This window comes from Lagenorhynchus albirostris, chromosome 19 (assembly GCF_949774975.1).
Source record: "Lagenorhynchus albirostris chromosome 19, mLagAlb1.1, whole genome shotgun sequence".
Lineage (NCBI taxonomy): Eukaryota > Metazoa > Chordata > Mammalia > Artiodactyla > Delphinidae > Lagenorhynchus > Lagenorhynchus albirostris.
This window is the reverse complement of record NC_083113.1, coordinates 33,813,770-33,834,333: the sequence shown is the minus strand read 5'-3', so window position 1 is coordinate 33,834,333 and position 20,564 is coordinate 33,813,770. Positions and strand designations below refer to the sequence as shown.

The 20,564-nt window shown below is 40.9% G+C and overlaps 1 protein-coding gene across 1 annotated transcript in view; it reads left to right on the top strand.

Moving 5' to 3' along the window:
• Positions 1 to 1,546: 1,546 nt before the first annotated feature.
• Positions 1,547 to 20,564, top strand: part of CSNK2A2 (casein kinase 2 alpha 2) — a 38,454-nt gene continuing 19,436 nt past the window's right edge. The window contains exons 1-4 of the mRNA XM_060130248.1: positions 1,547 to 1,676; positions 2,497 to 2,608; positions 11,197 to 11,298; positions 13,888 to 13,938. Coding sequence (XP_059986231.1) covers positions 1,573 to 1,676; positions 2,497 to 2,608; positions 11,197 to 11,298; positions 13,888 to 13,938 — 369 coding nt within the window. The 5' untranslated portion in view covers positions 1,547 to 1,572. The remainder of the gene's footprint in view (positions 1,677 to 2,496; positions 2,609 to 11,196; positions 11,299 to 13,887; positions 13,939 to 20,564) is intronic.

Sequence of the window (20,564 nt, the reverse complement as noted above, 5' to 3'; positions counted from 1 at the left end):
TGAGGAAGTTCTGTTGACCAAAAAAAAAAAAAAAAAAAATGTGGGATGGGAAAGCAAGAGAAAAGAAAGGCCCAGAAGATCAAAGAGAGAAGAGTGGGGCTTCCCTGGTGACGCAGTGGTTGAGAGGCTGCCTGCCGATGCAGGGGATACGGGTTCGTGCCCCGGTCCGGGAAGATCCCACATGCCGCAGAGCGGCTGGGCCCATGAGCCATGGCCGCTGGGCCTGCGCGTCCGGAGCCTGTGCTCCGCAACGAGAGAGGCCCCAACAGTGAGAGGCCTGCATACTGAAAAAAAAAAAAAAAAAAAAAAAAAGAGTGTTCAGGGCTAGAAGACAACATGGTAAAATAGGCCAAAGTTTGGTTGGCTACCCCACCCTCAGTCCATGCCCCTAGCCTGTCCCTGCCGGCAGGACTCTCACAATTCTTCTCCTGCTCTCTGTGGTCCCAAACAAAACCAGGGTACTTACATGGTCCTAAAGTATCTCCCCACAAATTGCTTATTAATTACAAAGGGAAAAATAGGAACTTTACAGTGAGAAACCCGGCTGACTCCAACTTAACCAAGTGACAGATGTGAACATACAGAGGGCTCTTAGGGAAGGTTCTGGAAGGAAATTTGGGGGAAAGCATAAAAGAAGGGTTTCGTGAGGAAGGCTCTGGATGAGGAGAGAAGGGGAAGTCTTGAGGTTCAAGAGTCTCTGGGTGACACGGCAGGGTCCATTGGGGGAAGATGGGGTGTCTCTGGGAGGGATGGGGAACTCTCTTGAGTTGGAGAGGTCCTGAGAGATAAGATCAAGTCATTAGGGAGGGACTTGATGGGAACTTTGTGTGACAAAAAGGTCACAACAGGGTCCGTTTGGGAGGTTGGGATGGGTAAACTCTGGATGACGAGAGAGTAGAGAGCTTCGGGTAGGGGTCTCTAGGAGACTCCTAAAAGGGTATACGAGGGGTAAGCCTCTAGAGCAGTAACCTGTGGGTGGACAAGACTCCGTGATGAGGGCGTTAGGCCAGACCGAGGATGGGGAGACTTGGAAGGTAGCCTTGAAGGGCGGGGCCGGGGGTGGGGCCGGGCCGCCGGGCGGGTCCCCCCGCGCAGCAGGGGGCGCTGTGAGCCCGGGAGGCCCCGGGTCGGGCGGCGGCCGCTCCTAGTGAGCGCGGCCCCTTTTCCGGGTGTCCTCCTCCTCCTCCTCCTCCTTCTCCTTCTTCGCCACCGCCGCCGCCGCTACCCTTTCCCCGGCCGGCGGCTGCCGCTGCTGGTGCAGCCATCGCCGCCGCCGCCGCCGCCGCCGCCGCCGCGGGGCCGCGAGCCAAGCGGAGGCCGCCGCGGAACGCGAGAGCCTCCCGCCCCGCCGCCCCGCCGGTCGCTCCAGGGCCGGGCCGGCTCGGCCGGCGCCCCCAGCGCCCCCAGCCCGCCCGCCCCCGCGGGCCCGGCCTGGCGCGGCCGCCCGCAGCCGCGCTCCTCCTCCTCCTCCGGCGGTCCGCGGCCCGCCGCCTCCTCCGCCTGCCGCCCCGCGACCCCCGCCGCGCCGCCGCCGCCTTAGGCGCCCCGCGGCGCCCCCCGGTCCCGCCCGCCATGCCCGGCCCGGCCGCGGGCAGCAGGGCCCGGGTCTACGCCGAGGTGAACAGCCTGAGAAGCCGCGAGTACTGGGACTATGAGGCTCACGTCCCGAGCTGGGGGTAAAGCCGCCGCCGTCCCCCGCCGGGCCCTCTCACCCCCACCCCCGCCCGGCCGCCCCCCGACGCAGACCGCACTCGTTCCCCGCGATCTGACCCCCAGCGATCTGTCTCCCCGCTGGGCCCGTGCTTCCTCGGGTCTGGGGTGGGCGGCAGACACCCCCCCCCACACACACACGCTATGTCCTCGTCTCCTTCTCCCCCCTTCTCGTTCCTTCCTCTCCGCCGTGCGCACCCCTCTCTCCCGCTCACACCAGAGAATGCTTTCTTACTGACAAGTGTAGGGGTCCAGGGACCAGAGCCTGGTGGAAGTGAGGGAGCGGCCCTTCTCACGCTTTGGGGTTTCTATTGGGGTGGGAAGTCAGCAGCTGTACTCTTGAGCTATTAAAATTCTCTGCCTTTTTAGTTTTTTGAAATGAGGCTGGGTGGGAGGAAATTTTTTAAAGACGTCCAGGCTCTCAAAGGAGGGGCTGTCTACCTTCGGCGTGTGAAGTATAAGGCAGGTGCTGTGGGCAGAGGGGCACTTCTGAGCCTCCAGGATGGTGATGCTTTGCTCACCTCTCTAGATTGGCTCAGACCCTTGCCTTCCTACCTCATCTCCCCCAAGTTAATGAGGGACCAGTTAGGTTAGGAGCTGCGTCCAGTGAAGGGAGCCAAGTTTATGTTGTGGCTTTCATTTAGGTAATGAGTCGTGGCATGATGTATATAGACAGTACCAAGTGCTTGATTAATGGAAGTGGCTGGATGGGAGTGTGTAGTGGGCATAGGCTCAGTTAATCCCAAGTCCTGGCATTTATGTGTCGCTCTTTCTTGCCTTTCACAGTAATCAAGACGATTATCAGCTGGTTCGAAAACTTGGTCGGGGAAAGTATAGTGAAGTATTTGAGGCCATTAACATCACCAACAATGAGAGAGTGGTTGTCAAAATTCTCAAGGTGAGTGTCTTATGAGTGGTGTTAAAACTTCTTTTTCACAGGTCAGGAGGATATAAACTACTCCAGCCACATACTAGAATGAGTAGTACAAGCTCTCATTTTACATATCTTCTGCCTGATGTCTCTCTGCTACTCCTCCCACCCCGTTTTCCTGTGAACTTTCAAGAAAATACGCAGACCTGTTTCAAATCATGATAGTTCAGGAACGTTCTTGTTCTGAAATGTAATTATGGGGTCCCAAAGTGAAAATTCCAAAGGGGCTCCATTTGTTACAAAATAAATAGGTATTCGGGAGCAAGAAGAGCCTTTTCGTGCAGATCCTGTCACTCCAAGAGCTCCCTGAGTACTGAGCTTCTTATTCCAGAGAGGAAGTTGGAAACAATTAGAGTAGCTTCTTTGAAGATGAGCTTGAAGCCTGAGCGGAGGGAAACACCTCAGTGGATAATCATTGTTTTTTCTCCTTTGGTGATAAAAGTTTCAGGTGGGGTGGATATAGTGAGCCAATAGTGTCAGGAAGCTTCATTGTTGCTTATCAGCTAGTAAAAGTGAAGTTGGGAGCAGTGGGGGATATACTTGTAATCACAAATAATAATGGGAACAAAACAGCCTGAATCTGGTTTAGCAGCCTAAGTTTGTTAAACATACACCTTTGTCATCTCTTGAATGAAGGCATGATCTTAATGAGCATGAAGATTGGCTAAATTATCTTCCAGGTGACTGATTGTGTAGCTTTGATAATGTTTTATAGGGTGTAGTAAAAAGTAATTCTTAGAATCTGTGAAGGGTATTCATCATTGCTAGATTATTTAATATGTGTGCATGTCATTTAGTGAAATCTTGAGATGACCAGAGTTAGTTAATATAAACACTTTTACATATACAAGAGTTACATTGTGGCCATTTTGAAGAGGCTTTGTGAATAAGAATGTGGGATTGAAAAGCTGTTTTTGTATCTTAAGTAGAGTTAGGGCAGCTGTGTCCCTATTTAGAAAGAGGGGTCAGGCTTAGACTGTCTGAAAATCACCTTTCCGAAAAGTGATCATCTCTATTACGCAGTACCATCCTGGCCTAGTGATGAAGAGGCAGGATTGCAGTTGAGAGAAATAAGCAAATTATTTGTGCTGTCAGAAACACTGGGGTAAGAAGTGAGGAACTGATATTGAAGACGTGGAGTTTTTGACTCTCCTCTTCCCTAAGTATGAATTGTACCTACAGAGTCATGTGATCTTTTTTGTTTGTTTTTCTTCACTAGCATAAATATTGAAAGAAATGTTCTCTTCAGAGAAATCACCTGGCAAAGGCATACAATTTTTTTCTTTATACATTAGCATAAATGTTTTTAATATAAGCTGCTTAAAATCTCTTTAGGAAATTTTAAGCAAGGCGTAAGTTGAAATTAGGAATATCCACATTCCATTGCTGTACATTCAGAAGAATGAACTGCTGACTCTAAAGCAATTCCAGAAAAATGTCTAAACATTTGTGTGATGGTAGCATTTTTAGAGTAAGTGTGCAACTTCCTGTAGTGTCTTTTTTGAGAAGGAACAGCATTCAGGTGTACATGTAAATAACAGTACGTTCATTTAGGGAAGCATCACGTTGCCCTTTAGTCATCCTTGTAGAGAGCTTCATAGCCTCAGTTGCTGGATAGCTTTTCCCCTGCTCTAAAGATTCGGAGGATATGTTTAGGGAACCCAATATGGAAGCTGAAGGTTATTTTTAACCGACAAGAAATGTAGGCACAAAGAAACATATCTAACATCACTCTGTTGAAATAACCCTTAGCCAGAACTCCTGTTTTCCATTCTTCCTGTCTCTTACTGCTCATTTTAGCACTGGGCTATAAGATCTTAACGTTGAGCACAGAGTAAGTACCAGTGTTCTCGAATAAGACTTGGGAGGCCCCCTTGATGCTCTGGCTAATGAAGTGTTGTTTCTTGTATCTTTTCCACACAAGTTCTTCTCAGAGTGCAGCCTGAACCACCTTGTTTCCACTGGTGAAAACTACACTCACTTTCTGTTTTTCAAAGCCCTGTGACATTTCTCTCCAGATTTTGTTCTGTCTGAAGGATGGGGTAAGAAACTACTAATGGTATTGTCGGGTTTTCTTGTTCTGACAGGCTGAATTAAAGTAGATTGAAAGTATTGTTTTTTAAAAAGAATAGGGTCTTTACTCAGTAAAGTGCCCCTATTCAGATAAGTCAAAGTTATGACTAATACCTACTGTTGTGGTGCTTGGCCACAGGAAATTAGTTCCTTAACAGAGTGCCAGTTGCTCATAATTTGAAGGAATCCAGAAAAGCTTCCTCTTCATCTAGGCGTACTGTATTTCAACTTCAGGAAGGAATTATATATTGATGTGCACATTGTGACTGAGACAGAGGGTACATTCCTTGAGGACAGGGGCTGCCTGCTTTTTTGGCGAACATTCCATCCAGTCCTTTTCAATATATGACAATGGTTGGATGATGAATGACCACAGAGGGATTTTATATCATTTAATTTACATCAGTAGATTTCTCAATATTTTTGTGATCAAAAGATATTGGGGCTATTAAGAGGTTTTAGGAATTTAGAAATTGGTGAGCAAAATGTTTCTGTCTATGCTGAAGTGAGATCCTGAGTTGGAAATCTTCAAAGAAAACTTTCCAATCAATAGGGAGGTTATATCTTTTTTTGACAGAAATTGTTTTGAGGAGAAAAGGCCGAGGTGGGGAGGGGGTGGATGGTAAGGGTTAATATAGCAGGGCAGAAAACCACTTTTGTGCCTGAGGTTTCATGTTGATTTTGAAAAGTCAACTTTTCAGTTCCTTTTTAGTACCTCTTAGGAAGGCATAGACAAATAAAAACATTTGGCCATTTTGGACAACTTTTAGCCCTTTGTGAGTATCACCTATGTATGGATTTCATCTCTTCTTAGAGTCCTTGGGATCCTTCAAATTCAGCTGCTATTTTCTAAGTAGAAGTTAAGAGCAATACCAGTTTTTAAAAAACAAATGTGCAGGCTTTTGGACCCATGCTGCAAGGACTGGAAATCCTCATATTAGGTTTCCTGTTGGTAGTCTTATTTTATACAAAGAGCTTGGCTGTCCATTTTTGCCCCCCAGAAATTAATTATCAAGCTTCAGACAAAGAATGATGGTAATACAAGTTTATTTTTTCAGCATGTTTAGCCTACTTGTTTGTAGGTATATTTAAATTTTTGTACTTGCAGGAGGTAGTGTTAAAAAAAGGATGAGATGACTGTTGATTACAGATTTTTTTAGTTAGTTCATAGTGGGCTGGTGGCTGTTTAGGTTATATCAAAATGATGTTTGCTCTGTGCTTTCTCGTTTATTTCTACTTCATCAGCTGCTAGGTTTTTTACCCTCCATTTACTTTATTAGGCAAGTGTGCCAAGACATCATTGTTCTGAAACAAGACATTGATACTAATTTATCTAAATATTTTGGTGATTTCTAGTTTCTACACACGTCTCATGGTATAAAAAGTGTTAAAGAGTATTATTAAAGTATTAAAAATAAAAATTTGGGGACTTCCCTGGTGGTCCAGTGGCTAAGACTCTGCGATCCCAATGCAGGGGGTCTGGGTTCGATCCCTGGTCAGGGAGCTAGATCCTGCATGCAGCAACAGAGATCCCGCGTGCTGCAACTAAGACCCGGCACAGCCAAATAAATAAATGAATATTTTCTTTAAAAAAATAAAAATATTAAAAATTGTGAACTAGTCAGTGCTGTTTCTAATATTGTGGTTGTGGGGTCAGACATTGAGAGTGTGGTTAACCTGTGAAACAGAGTCACAGGATAGGGGAGCACGGATATTACTAGAACCCAGCCTCTTTTTTACGGACCCAGGGGAACCTGCAGTTTGCTCAGGGTCCCATGGCTGGTGGGGGCAGAAGCACTAGGTTCACGACCTTCGGTCCCTCCCATGGAGTCTTGGTAGATGTGAGGGAAACAAGTAGGACATTTGCTGGATGTTCTGAACTGTACTGGAAAGATGGCCAAACACTCACTGGAAGTCAAATGGAATTAATTTGTTTCCAATGATTTTGGGAGTTATTCTTCTGAAGGGAAATATTTGACATCAGAGTGTTGCTGGTTGAAGTGTGGGATAGGTTAAAGCCCAGAGAGCTATAGGGACCCAGACTTGGGTTCTCTGGTGTGTATCCACAGCAGCATGTTTAATGTGTAAGTGAAATATTACTTTCTTTTCTTGTTTGATACCACAAGAACCAGTGTTTTTATACTTTTTTAACCCATACAGTTCTTCCAAGTCTCATCCTGATCACTTGCTCAGAGAGCAGAACCAGTAGTAGAAAGGACCGTACCATCCTCTCCATGAGATTCAAAAGGCCTGCTATGTGCCTCACATTTTTACATAAAAAAATTTTTTTAATCTAGAATAAACAGTTCAAGACGTTGATAATGTAATTGAGAAGATGAGAGTTGAAAGATTAGGGGCAAATTTGCTGTGAAGAAATAAACTCTGCTCAGATAATGTTTATATTTAGGTCAGTCATGATGGATTTTAGAGATGCTACCAGGGTAATAAAATAAAAGCCATCATCCAGACTGAGCTTTCTTTCTCCTCTATCCTACATTCCTGACAACCATTGTTCATTGTAATTGTTTATTGCAGGTGATGAAATTAATCTTAGTGGGGCAGTTGTTGCTTTGGTAGTGGAATAAAAGTAATCCCAGATTTGAAAGTTCTGAGCTATATTCCTGCCTTCCTTGAATTTATTAGTTCAGTTATGCTTGGAAAGAAATTAAAATGGGACTTTGCCTGTTAACATTTGCTGGCATTTACTGAGGTCATAATTCTTATGCCTTTGGTAGACATTACTTTGCAAATTCAGTCACAATTAAATGCTGGTAATTGAAATCATTCTCAGATCTGGCTTCTTAAAAATCTGCTGTAAGTAAATAGGACAGATTACTGGCCTTATCAACTTTTGTCTTTCTAAGCAGCCAGTACTAAATTGGTCTTTTGTTTTAAAATGTTTAATGTTGGTGAATAGGGAAAGAGAAAAAGGACCTTACTCTTGGATTACATTGAACAAGGTTCTCCTGAATAGCTGGGAGTCTTCGCCTGTGAGCAGAAACCTTCTGAAAAAAATCTGTTTTTCTTTGTTTTCAGAGCCCGTGCACAGAACTCTTTTTTTTTTTGGTGGTACGCGGGCCTCTCACTTTTGTGGCCTCTCCCGTTGCGGAGCACAGGCTCCGGACGCGCAGGCTCAGTGGCCATGCCCCACGGGCCCAGCCGCTCCGCGGCATGTGGGATCTTCCTGGACTGGGGCACAAACCCCTGTCCCCTGCATCGGCAGGCGGACTCTCAACCACTGCGCCACCAGGGAAGCCCCACAGAACATTTTAAATGAGTTTTTCCCCTTTAAATATTCTCTCTAGGTGTGTGCCAAAATTAATTTATTATTGAAACTTGATTTAATACTTTAATTTCTTTTTTAGCTTTTTTGCCATTTTATCTACTAGACTTTGAGTTTAAATTTTTTTGTTTTGTTAAACAGCTAAACTGATTCAGTTAGAACCAGATATTCTCTGAATTGGAATAAATGAACCTTAGGTGAGACAGAGGCTTTTTCTAGCATGCAGGATGAAATGTGAAATGATGAGATTGTGATGGAAATGTATTCTCCACTTTAGTGATGGTGAATGAATGCAGCCAGTGGGCTAGAGGGTCAGAGCATCCTTATTTCTATAAAAATTCATGGTCTGTTTTCCTTCGGATGCAATGATCCTCCCTTATAAATCCTAACTTTTTCTCTTCAATTCTTTTTATAGAATTTAAATCTTTGCTTTCACTCCCTAGGAGCTCATTGGTTTTTCAGCTTCTGGAGCATCTCTTAGGTTCAGAGGAGTGAGCTTGAGGCTAAAGGGAGTTACCCGTAGCCTGGGTCCTGTAGAGACCTGGTGCCCCTGCTTTGGAGGGGAGTGTCCTGAGCTGTACATCACTCTCCTTTTTCTTACAGTCTCTTGGTCTTTTGTCAGTATGTGAGAACTCCAGCTGCAGTGTGACTCCATTGTGCCACTTCAGAATTGTCCTGCTGTCCCCAGTCTCTAGTTTGGGAAGTTATTGGACAGGTGACAGTTGGGTAACAAAATATGCTTCACATGCTCTATAGGTTACCTTTAGACATAATGAAAAATATGTTCATCTTAACTGGGTTGTCTAGGAACTGGGTGCCTGCCTGATCTGTTGCTGCATAATGGGAGAACAAAGCAAGGCTTTATATGGGGCATTGTCATAGGAGCAACTTATTTAATGGGTTACCCCTGTACTAATTCCCTGTTAGAGGGGAAGAGGGATTTTGGTGAACACAGGCTTCTTCTGGCCGTTGTGTTTTTCTCCCTCTGTTGCCACTCCCACAGATGTGTAACTGCTTTCCAATAGTGACTCTAGAATTCTACACTATTGACTCTAGAATTTTCTTACATTGAATATACTGGTATCGGCTAAATTTTTAGGTATGATAGCCAGCTTTTATTTTTCTTTTAACTTACTAACAAAATTTCAGACTTACAGAAAAATTGCAAAAATTGCTGTATCTCTCACCCAGATTTCTCAAATACTGACATTTGTTTTATCCTTCTCTCTCACTCTTTCATATATATACTCACATGTGTGTATATATATATATACACACACACATATAGATGTGTATGTGTGTGCATGTAAATAATTATATTTCTTTTACATGTCTTAAGTGCCTGAGAGGAAATTGCAGTCATCCCTAATTTCCTCTATTTCCTAAAAACAAGAACAATTGCTTACATAACCCACAATGCCATGATCAAAAATCAGAAATTTACATTGATGCAGTGCTGTTCATCTACAGCTCTCATTCTCATTTGCCAGTTGTCCTTACAATGTTCTTTATAGCAAAGGAAAATCCCAGACCATGTGTTATATTCAGTTGTCATATGTTTTTAAACTGGAATAGTTGTTCAGTCTGTGTGTTTCATGACATTGACATTTTTGAAGCTTATAGGCTACTTATTTCGTAGTATATCCTTCTCTGGCTGTTTTCTGACCAAGTTGTACTTCATATTCAAGTGCTTCATTTTCCCAAAGTATTGAGCTCTGTAATTATGAAAAAGGGAAGTAAGGAGTAAAATTCCTAAGTGGACGTGGGGAAGAACCACAGTAGCCAGATCCATTCTACTGAAAATCCTGACAAAGTGGAGTGGACATGATTGTGGCAGCTGGCTTGGAAGGTTGCAGCCAGATTCCAGTCTCTCAATTGAGCACCCTCTTACACGTGATACAGGTGTTCTGTATTTCATAATCCCTCTGTTTTGTTGTGTGTTCAAGCTGTAGCTTGGTGACCAACAAGAGGTTTCTCTGGCATGTGTGTATATTACATCCCCCCCATCCCATCAGCACCACATACACACAGGCTTTTTCAGTCTTGTTTCATGGCTAATCCATTGCACTCTCTTTGCCTGTGCTTTTATAACGGTGTCTCAGTGGTGAAATACTCCTTTTCCTCAGTTATGTTTCTGCCATAGCCACACTTGGGAAATGAAAGTGCAGTGGTTAAGAGTGAGGCCTACAGTCAGATTGTCTAGATTAGAATCCTGCCCCCACTTTTTAGAATTAGCTGTGTGACCTTGGCCAAATAGCTCAACTTGCCTGAGTCCACTGCATAGGAATTTTGTGAGGATGAAATATGATTTATTACTAACTAAAATTTTGAAAATAATAAAGCTAACATTTATTGACTGCTTCCTATATGCCAGTCACTGTTTAAGTACTTTATAAAAAGCATGATTGATTATGATAATGCTTATTTTTCCATAACTACTTTTATTCTTCTTCAAACTCTTTAGCCCATTTAAGACAAGAAATAACATACATAATGCTAGTATTTCTGATTAAGGTTTTTGATTTTTCTATCCAGCAGATTGAAAGGTTTGTAGGTAGTGGGAGTTTTCAGTCACTGCTGTGTCAGAGGTCAGTTTTCTCCTTTGCTGACCCATCATCTCTTTCTTTAGGAATGGGATATCTTGGGAAGTTTTACTAGCTCTGAACTGATTTCAGATTCTAGATATTAAGGAAATGGGAGTCGAGACAGGACATGGGAGCCAGCAGCTGGGAAACAAGTTTGTAACTTGATGTCAGTGAACTGGTCTTCGCTCCTAGAAGACAAAATTACATGCAACCCGTTGGAAGAGCAGGTGTCTCACCATTTTGTTTCAGTTTTTCCATTTGTGAGTGCATGATAGACAGCTGTTCAGAGCTATAACAGTTTCCATTTGGCAGTTAGTTATCTAGTAAGCATTTTATTTTTAAAGTATGACATGGGTATTCAAAATTTTATGTGCCCCAAATGTAACTACTTAAAGATTTGACACATAAGCTGTATGAGTCCATGAATTATTTGATTCTTATGAGAAGGCCCATTTTATCTTTCTTTTCTTTTTTTTCTTCTAATTTAAACATGCCCTTTAGCATAACACAGCGTGCAAGATAGTACAATATCCATTTGATATAAACATTGTTTTAAAGTTTTATTTATTAACTTCAAAAGGAGTCTTACTTCTGATTACTCTTGTGTATTTAAGCCAGTGAAGAAAAAGAAGATAAAACGAGAGGTTAAGATTCTGGAGAACCTTCGTGGTGGAACAAATATCATTAAGCTGATTGACACCGTGAAGGACCCTGTGGTAGGTGCCTGGTGGTTGCGGGAGAGAGTGTGTGTGTGTGTGTTTGTGTATGTCAAGTCACAAAACCTGAAAATAATGGGAAACATCATTATAATATAGTGGGAATGATTGTGTTTGTCTTTACTACTAACTGATTTTGAAAACCAGAAAAAGTCATGGTGGCCCAATGATAAAATAGCCACCACCACTTTTTTTTTTTTTTTTTTTTTGCCGTACGCGGGCCTCTCACTGTTGTGGCCTCTCCCGTTGCGGAGCACAGGCTCCGGACGCGCAGGCTCAGCGGCCATGGCTCATGGGCCCAGCTGCTCCGCGGCATGTGGGATCTTCCCGGACCGGGGCACGAACCCGCGTCCCCTGCATCGGCAGGCGGACTCCCAACCACTGCGCCACCAGGGAAGCCCGCCACCACCACTTTTATGGAACCTAAAAGTTTATGTAGAGAAAAATCCCTGTCCCAGGTTTATTACCTCATTATTTTGATTTGGCCCACAAACGTTTGCTGAATATTTCCTTATGGCCCTGCATTTCTCCCAACTTTGAAAGCTTGTTACTGCCAATTAACATTATTTTACCTCACTTAAGTAAGCCTGACATTTGAAAATCTGGGTTTATAGAAGGAAATAAGAAGTGTCTCCATGTGGACACTTGCCATAGAGAGCTGAACAGCCCCACAGACCCCTTGAGGTCACTATCTTGCTATTTCTCATACTGGTCTTTAATTCTGCATCCACCATCGGGGCTCACATTGTATACGCAGATGCAATTTAAATATTTTTGCTAAAATGCTTAATTTTTAGCCATTTTAGATGTGCTGTTTAATTTTGTTTTCTCTCTCCCTCGGGAGTAACGTAACCTTAAGTGTTTATGATTAGCCAAGCTTCCCATTCAATTTCTGTTCTTTACCTGTTCTACCTCGAATATTTCCCTGTTCTCCCATGATAGCTTTTTAAGAAGTAGGTCTTTGCTTCTGTCTGCTAAAGACATCCACATAAAAATGTAGCTGACATGCATTGAATGCTTACTGTGTGCCAGGCACTGTTCTGTGTTTAATGGTATCATGTATTTTAATCCCCACAACAGTTTAGTGGGGTGGGTAACATTATTGTCCACGTTGTCACATTGTATAGATGAGAAAACTGAAGTCTGCAGAGGTTAAGTAATTTGCCAAGATTACACAGTATCATTGAATTGAAAAAAAAAAAAAGTTTTTCCTTTTGGACCCTGAAAAGATTGAGAAGGATGGTTGTATGCTGGATTCTATCTGAGGCATTAAAAATGTTTCCCAACCTTATCAGCTCAGATTGATTTTACATTGACTAACTCTGGACTACATAATCCTTGAAAATGGCCTGCAGTGTGGGCCAGTGTGTAGTTTTATACTTAGAGCATCTTCATTTTGCTTTTTTTTTTTTAAGTTAACAGACCTTAATGATTCCTGTCTTACTATTTTTGTAATTCGTTACTCAAAGCATGTATGTGTTTTACATGATATGTAACGCAAGTAAATCAAGGTGAACGAAAACCAATAGGGAACCCTCATCCCCTAACTTGTAGGGGGACAGGCTTGCTCCCAGCCTATAGAGAGATCTGGTGGTCTTGTTGAAACTTTCAACGTTGGGCCAGTGAGGAATCCTTGCACCAGGTCTGCTGCTTGCTCAAAGACTTGCATGCATGCACTGTGGCCTATTTCCTAGGTAACTTTTACTTGCTTCCTTGAGCAAAACTTCACAGCTGTAAAGATTTCCAAGATGATTTTATTTCTTCCTATAACCCTTTAAGCCCCTGCTTTTCTCTCAATTTAGAAAGCTTGTTACTGCCAGTTAGCATTATTTTACCTTACTTAGGTAGATGTGACTTTTGAACATCTGTATTTACACAAGGAAATATTGAACATTTTGTACTCATTGCATTAAAGATTATAGTACTCAAAAATACTTGATTTTATATGATTTGTGGGGGAAACACATCTTTGTAAAGTGAGACATTCTCTAATTGTCCCTAGCCAAGGCAATAATTTCACATTCTACCTTACTGATAATTATAGACTTTTCTGGATCCTAAAAAGACCAGTAATAAATTCCCAAGACCTATGATAATTCTGTAAAATGCATCTGGCTCATTAACCCAAGATGAAAACGTAACATTCCTTTTGTAGTTGGCAGCCTGGAACACTGCAGAGTATAAATCTTCACATAATGTGCCAGGCCCACTGACAGGTTGGTCAGAGAATACAACTCTTCTTAAAAAACAAAAACAAAAGCTTTATTATGAACTTTTGCAACCATTTACAAAATAAAATGAATAGTATAATGAACCTCCCTGCACACATCACCCAGCTTCAGCTCACATTAAGCAGCTTGTGGCCAACTTTTTTCCATCTATACTCCACCCACTTCCCAACAACCACCATCCCCAGTTGTTTTGAAGCAAATTCCAAACTTAAAATTTCAAGAGGATTCTTTCTTAATAGGCTCTCCCTGATGAGTGACTCTCTTTGATCTAAGTGGGATTTGGGGGTGGGCCAGTACAACAGAAGCAAATTACATTTATTGTTTGAAACTTACAAAGCATTAATATTCTCTCTTGCAGTCAAAGACACCAGCTTTGGTATTTGAATATATCAATAATACAGATTTTAAGGTGCGTATATACTTTTTCTTTCTGACATGGGGTTAATGGGGAGTGGGGAGGTGGCGATAAGCACTCTTGATACTCTAGAACACAAGGGGGCCGGGAAAGGTCATTGGTGAGAGCAGGAAATAACATTGGATTCCTTAAAGCATTACTACAGAATGCAGAAAGTGGTTAGGTTCTTGCACAGGTGGAATTACTCATCACTCTTTGCCTTGCGTACTCTGGGGAGGGCTGCTGGGCTGGGTCTAAGTTAATGCCTCATTTATAACGCTCCTGTTGTAGACAACATAGTTTTAGGTAGGTGTTAACTTTAATTTTCATACAAATCTTATATTACTGCTAGGAAGTGATAAATGGATACGGGACTTGAATGGAAAACAAGTCAGTATAGTACCTTGGATTCAAGCTGTCAGATGGCATGTATATTCATGCACACTGTACAAAGCAGATGACAGAGTCACGGTGCTTTAGAAAAGCCCTATTTTAGGTTATTTACATTTCTTATGTTTATAAGGTGTGTTAATTTAGACTTTAAAGTGTTCCAAAAGCGTGGTTTTAAGCTGTCTTTTTGTGAATTTATTTTTGTTCAAACACTGCAACCTTCTGATAAGGAGCCAGGCATACTGGACATGGTAGAGCATAATATGAAAACCAATATAAAAACAAATAGTGGTGTTGATTTTTAGGGGCATTTAGAGAACTTTTAGGTGAATATAATTCTCTGTCAGTGTTTGAAAGGCTTGTGGTTTTGTTTTGACGGAAGTTAGGACAAAACCAAATCAGCAGTTGAAAGTTGATGCTATGGGGAGTGATGCTTTGGGGTGAAAGTAAAAGAATCTTATCCTCACATTTACTTTTTCTTTGGTAATCACTCTAAAATAATTAGTGAAAATAAGCAAAAGTGGACTTATGACTTATAAAACAATAAGCAAGTTTTATATTCAGTGCAGTCATCCCTTGGTATCCATAGGGGATTGGTGATTGGTTCTAGGAGCCCCAGTTCTAGGATTGGTTCTAGAATACCAAAACCCGAGGATGCTCAAGTCCCTTATATATTAATAAAAATGGCATAGTATTTGCATGTAACGTATGCATGTCATCCTGTATACTTTAAATCATCTCTAGATTACTTGTAATACCTAATATGTAAGTGGTATGTAAATAGTTGGTGGAGCACAGCAAATTCAACTTTCTGGAATTTTTTTTTTTCAATCCGCAGTTTGTTGAATCCTCAAATATGGAGGGACAATTGGATGGCTTTTCCCACTTGTAACAAGTTTCCTTGTTGATGTGACTCCTTAAAGGTGAACTCTAAAAAGTGGGATGTAAATTTTTTCATTAACTAGCAGAGCAGTGCTTGGCTGGTAGAGTACTGTGCTGATACACGTAACTGATCACACTTTTGCTGTGAACAACTGAGGTTTATCAAGATATACATGATTGCGAATGTGTTTCTTAAGAAATAGGCTTTAATGAAACCAAACATTTTCCTAATGCAAAAGTTTAAAAGCTGGTCTCAATGGAACTTCATAGTGAAATCCCTCAGGTTTCAGATCCCTCAGGTTTCAGTGCTTCTGCTTCCTTAATGAATTTTTACCAGTTATCTAGCCACAGATGTAAAAATTTCACTTCAATATTTTTTTTTAAATTTTTATTTATTTATTTATTTTTGGCTGCATTTGGTCTTCGTTGCTGTGCACGGGCTTTTCTCTCCAGTTATGGCAAGCGGGGGCTACTCTTCATTGCGGCACACGGACTTCTCATTGCAGTGGCTTCTCTTGTTGCGGAGCACGGGCTCTAGGTGCACAGGCTTCAGTAGTTGTGGCACGTGGGCTCAGTAGTTGTGGCTCGCAGGCTCTAGAGTGCAGGCTCAGTAGTTGTGGCACATGGGCTTAGTTGCTTCGCAGCATGTGAGATCTTCCTGGACCAGGGCTGGAACCCGTGTCCCCTGTATTAGCAGGCGGATTCTTAACCACTGCACCAGCAGGGAAGTCCCTCACTTCAGTATTTTTGTGTTTTTTAAATTGACAGCTGTTCTGTTGATTTAATAACATACAGAGGATCAGTTTTTAATTCCTAGAGAAATCTTACTTCTTACAAAGAGGATGTTTTGGTGGCATATATTCTCTAGGAGCTTCCTTTAAAAGGATCATGGGAAACTGATGTTTTTTGAGGCTTGCATATCTGAAAACATCTTTATTTTATCCTCCCAATTAATACATTTGCCGTGATATAGAATTCTAGGTTGTAATTAATAATTTCCTCAGAATTTTGAAGAGATTGTTACCACTATTACCACTGAAGCCATTCTGGTTTCATCTTATATGTAATCTGGGTTTTTTGTTTTCTTTCTTCTGAAAGCTTTTAGTATTTTCTCTTTATTCTCAGTCTCTGAAATTTCACAGTGATGTGCTTTCATACAGGTTGCTTTCATCCTTTGTTCTGGGGACTTACTGGGCTTTTTCAGTATAGAAACCCATGTCCTTCCATTTTGAAAAAATATTTTTAATGTTCTTTTATTTTTTTCCCTTTCTTCCTTGTTCTCACTTTCTAGAACTCATTCGAATGTTAGACTTCATATATTGGCGTTCTATTTTCTTCTCTGAATTTTAAAAATAGTATCCTGTTCTTTTATGTTTTATGTAATATCTTCTATTTTCTCACTGAGAATATGTGGGGTTTTTTTCCCATTATGTTTTCTTCTTCATGTCTTTTCCTGTTTTCCTTCCAAATTCCTTTTTGGGGGGTGTTTTTGGGTTTTGTCTCTGCTACAGTTGTCTGAAATGTCACAGTTTTTGAATGTCTGCTCCCTCTGTAGAGTAATGAAATTACTGATTACTGATTGTCAGCTCCCGTCTCAAGAGTGCAAGCCTGGCTGCCTGCATCCCTAGTAGCCTCAAGTTGAGGAGAGCTGTAGGGAGTGCCATGTAGACTTTCACTTAATTCCCCCTTTTCAGTGTCGTGTTTTTAAACTCATTTTCCTGTCTTCAGCTCAATCTCTTTGCCCTTTTTCAGTGATACCTGGGGTCACCAATTCCTGAGCCTTTCTGTAGTTTTTCATTGTGAAGTGTTTGCTACTGGGCCCCCTCCGCTGGCAGAATGTTGGGAGAATTCTCAGCTTTTTTGGTCTGCTAAGTCAACTGGACATCTGTTTTATAGCTTCAAAGTTTGTTGTCTCTTCCATTCTCTTAGCATTGTGAGTAAATCCCCCTGTTCCTCTTACGGTTTTTGTTTTTGTTTTTTTAATATTTATTTATTTGGCTGCGTCAGGTCTTAGTTGTGGCGTGCGGGATCTTTCGTTGCAGCGCCTGGGCTTCTCTCTAGTTGTGGCGCACAGGCTCAGTAGTTGCGGCACGTGGGCTTAGTTGCCCTTGGCATGAGGGATCTTAGTTCCCCAACCAGAGATCAAACCTGCCTCCCCTGCATTGGAAGGCAGATTCTTAACCACTGGACCAACAGGGAAGTCCATCTTACAGTTATTTTAGAGGAGCTTTGGGAAGAAACAGAGGTAGGATGGGTTGGTTCTGCCATGTTATTAAACTGTAGGTCCCCTTTGAATGTTCAAACGATGCCATTTTAGTTAACTTAAAATATCTTAAATATCAGGTAGTAGATGTGTGTTTTGGAAGAGCAAATCATAACAGGAAAATTACTTTTTTTTCCAGATAGTATGACAGGCCATAAGTGGGGAAATCAGTTATTTAGTGTCCAGTGTCCTTCAGGCTATTTTGTCCTGTGTCCATCTTATTAGGAAAAGATGTTTTTATGTATTTTTAAAATTTTACTGTTAAGTGTATTAATAACTGGTTTTAAGGTATCATCTAGAGAAGGTTTGTCCTTGGTTTAAATATCAGGGGTGAATCAACAGTGACACAGCCTGTTCTTTTCAGTATTTTTTATTGATACAATTGATAATAAATTTTGATCTATAATTTCTTTTTATTGTAGAGTCTTTCTGATTTTGGTATCAAGGTTATACTAACTTCATAACATAAGTTAGATAGCTTTTCCTTTCTATTCTCTGAAAGTTTATATAAAATAGGGATGACCTAGGTAGTAGGTATCTTCTGAGGTGGGGAAGGGAGACTTTGAACTACACTTTCCTTTTTAAAACATACTGTTGGTTAAAGTTTTATCCTGGTTTTCTATCTCTTCCTGAGTCTATTTGGATAATTATTTCTAAAGTTGTCTACTTTAAATTATATTCGCATAAAGCTGTTAATAGAATTCTCTTAGGACTTAAAAACTTAATATGACTGTAATTATGCTTTCCTTTACATTTGTAATATTATTTGTACCTTTACTCTCTTTTCTCTCTTTTTTTTTTTCTTAAATCAGTGTTGCTAGAGATCTCTTAATTAATGCTTTCAAAGAATTGCCTTTTGGTTTTGTGCCCAGAGAGTTTATGTTAGGTTTTCTATTTCATTCTGTTTCTGCTCCTGTCTTAATTATTTTGTTCCAGCTTTTCTTCTTTTTTCCTTAATTATTTTCTTTCTTGGGTTTTCACTGTTTTTTCCTGTTAACTTCTTGAGTTGAAGTCATCTCATTTGATTTGTTTCTGTCTTTCTTAATTGGTAGTAAGTGTGCTTTAAGTCTGTACAACCCCAAGCACCATTGTAGCCACATTCCATGGTTATGTAACTCACTTCTGTATAGTTTTCAAATTACAAGTACAGATTCCAAACTTGTGGATTTGGGTTTTTCTCCCCAAATCTTTTACTTTGAAAAATTTTAAATCTACTGAAAATTGGAAAGAGCACAGTTAATACCCTTACATTACCTAGATTTACTAGCTGTTATTATTTTGCCACATTTGTAGTTATTTCTCACCTCTTCCTCACCCTCCCCTCTTTGTCTTTCTTTTTGTTGAAGTCATCTTAAAGTAAGTTGTAGTCATCATGATACTTCACTTTTAAATATGCCATCACTGGAACTAGGTGACATTTTCCTGTATAACCACAATACTGTTAGTACACTTAAGAAATTTAATATTTATATTATGATGCCATCTAATATATAGTATAGAGTTTATATTCAAAAGTTTCCCAGTAATTATTGTCCTGGGAATGTCCATTCAGGATCCACTTGGTATTTTTTTGTTTATTTTTTTTTATTGATTGTTTTAGTTGGTTCCTAATTTGATTGCACTGTGTCCAGAAAACATGATCTGTATAATGTTGATTATTTGGAATTTGTTGATGGTTGCTTTGTGGCTTTGGTACACAGTCATTTTTTTATATCAAGCTTGTTAATTTAAATCTTGTTCAGATCTTCTATGGCCTTGATAATTTTTTCCCTTGATATTTTATTTTGTGGTAGTGGTACTGGTTTGGTCAGTTTCTCCTTAAAATCATCAGTTATGCTTCATATATGTGAAAGTGATAATAAAAGATACATGGTGATACTTAGAACAAAAGACAAAATTTGAAAGCAAATGAATAGGAAAAGCCAGTTTCTAAAAGTTGGAATGAATAGTTACAGAAAACTTCCAAACTCAGAATTGTCTCAAGGAAGCTAAGGTACTGTTTTAAGGTAGAAAGAGTTTTTGTTGAGACATGCCTCTCCGTTTTCTATGCCTTTGGAAAAGTATCAATAAAAATAAGTATATATTTTAAGTAAAATGTATATAATTTGGGCATTTAAAAAATGTTTAAGACATCCCAAATGGGCTTCATCTTGAGAAGATGGTAGACCCATATTAATCTGTAGAAAATTTTATATCTTTCACATAGAATTAGGCCTTGACTACCTGATTATCTTGAGGCCTTGTTAATGCTGTTAGGGTCTGATGTGGAGATGGTGCATTCACAGACTAAATAAAGTTTCCTTAATTGGGGGAACAAAATTTACTTTTATTATAGATCACTGACATTATTTTGTCATTTCTTTGTAAGACATTTTCGGGTGATTTGTAGTAACTTTGATGTTCTTGATTAATGATTTTTTCTGCTTCCATAAGTTTCTAAAAATGTTGCTCTTGGTTTCATTCTGGATCTTGGGGTTATGTGTGAACAGTGCTAAAATGGGTGCCTCCTGCATTCAGCACCTTTCACTTTTACTTTATTTCACACTCCCCCCACTTTTTCTTTTCCTTTTACGTGGGGACCACTGGTTTCTGGACGTAGACCGAGCTGTGTATGGCAGGGAATATGCAAGCTGTGTGTGCAGCGTGAGAGTTTGCTGTGCTGGTGATTCCCACATCTGGCTGGGAACCTTCTTGAAGTGAGAAGTCCTCCTGAATGACAGTCGTTAGGGATGGGGCCTTGGAATCTAGCTGCACCACGACTGGAGCCTGAAGAACTGTGTGTAGACAGCGTGAGTGAGGCCCACTTGTGGCCATTCCTTTCTGGATGTTGATTTTAGACCAAGAAGGCACTGATTCTCTTGGTCAAATTGCATTTTTCCCATTCTTCTTCTCAGACCTTCTGAGGTTAATTAAAAGTCCCAGGAGATTTCTACCTTGGGCCCTTGGAATAGTCCTGGAGTATAACTGACTTCTAGGGAAATGCCAGTGTGTTTGAGGCTTTGGAACCAAACTAGGATTGGTGAATAGTTTCTTTCTCAGCACCTTTGTAATCTTCCGGGAAGTATAGGCTTGTTTTGTTTTTGGTAAGTCAATTACTTTATGAAAA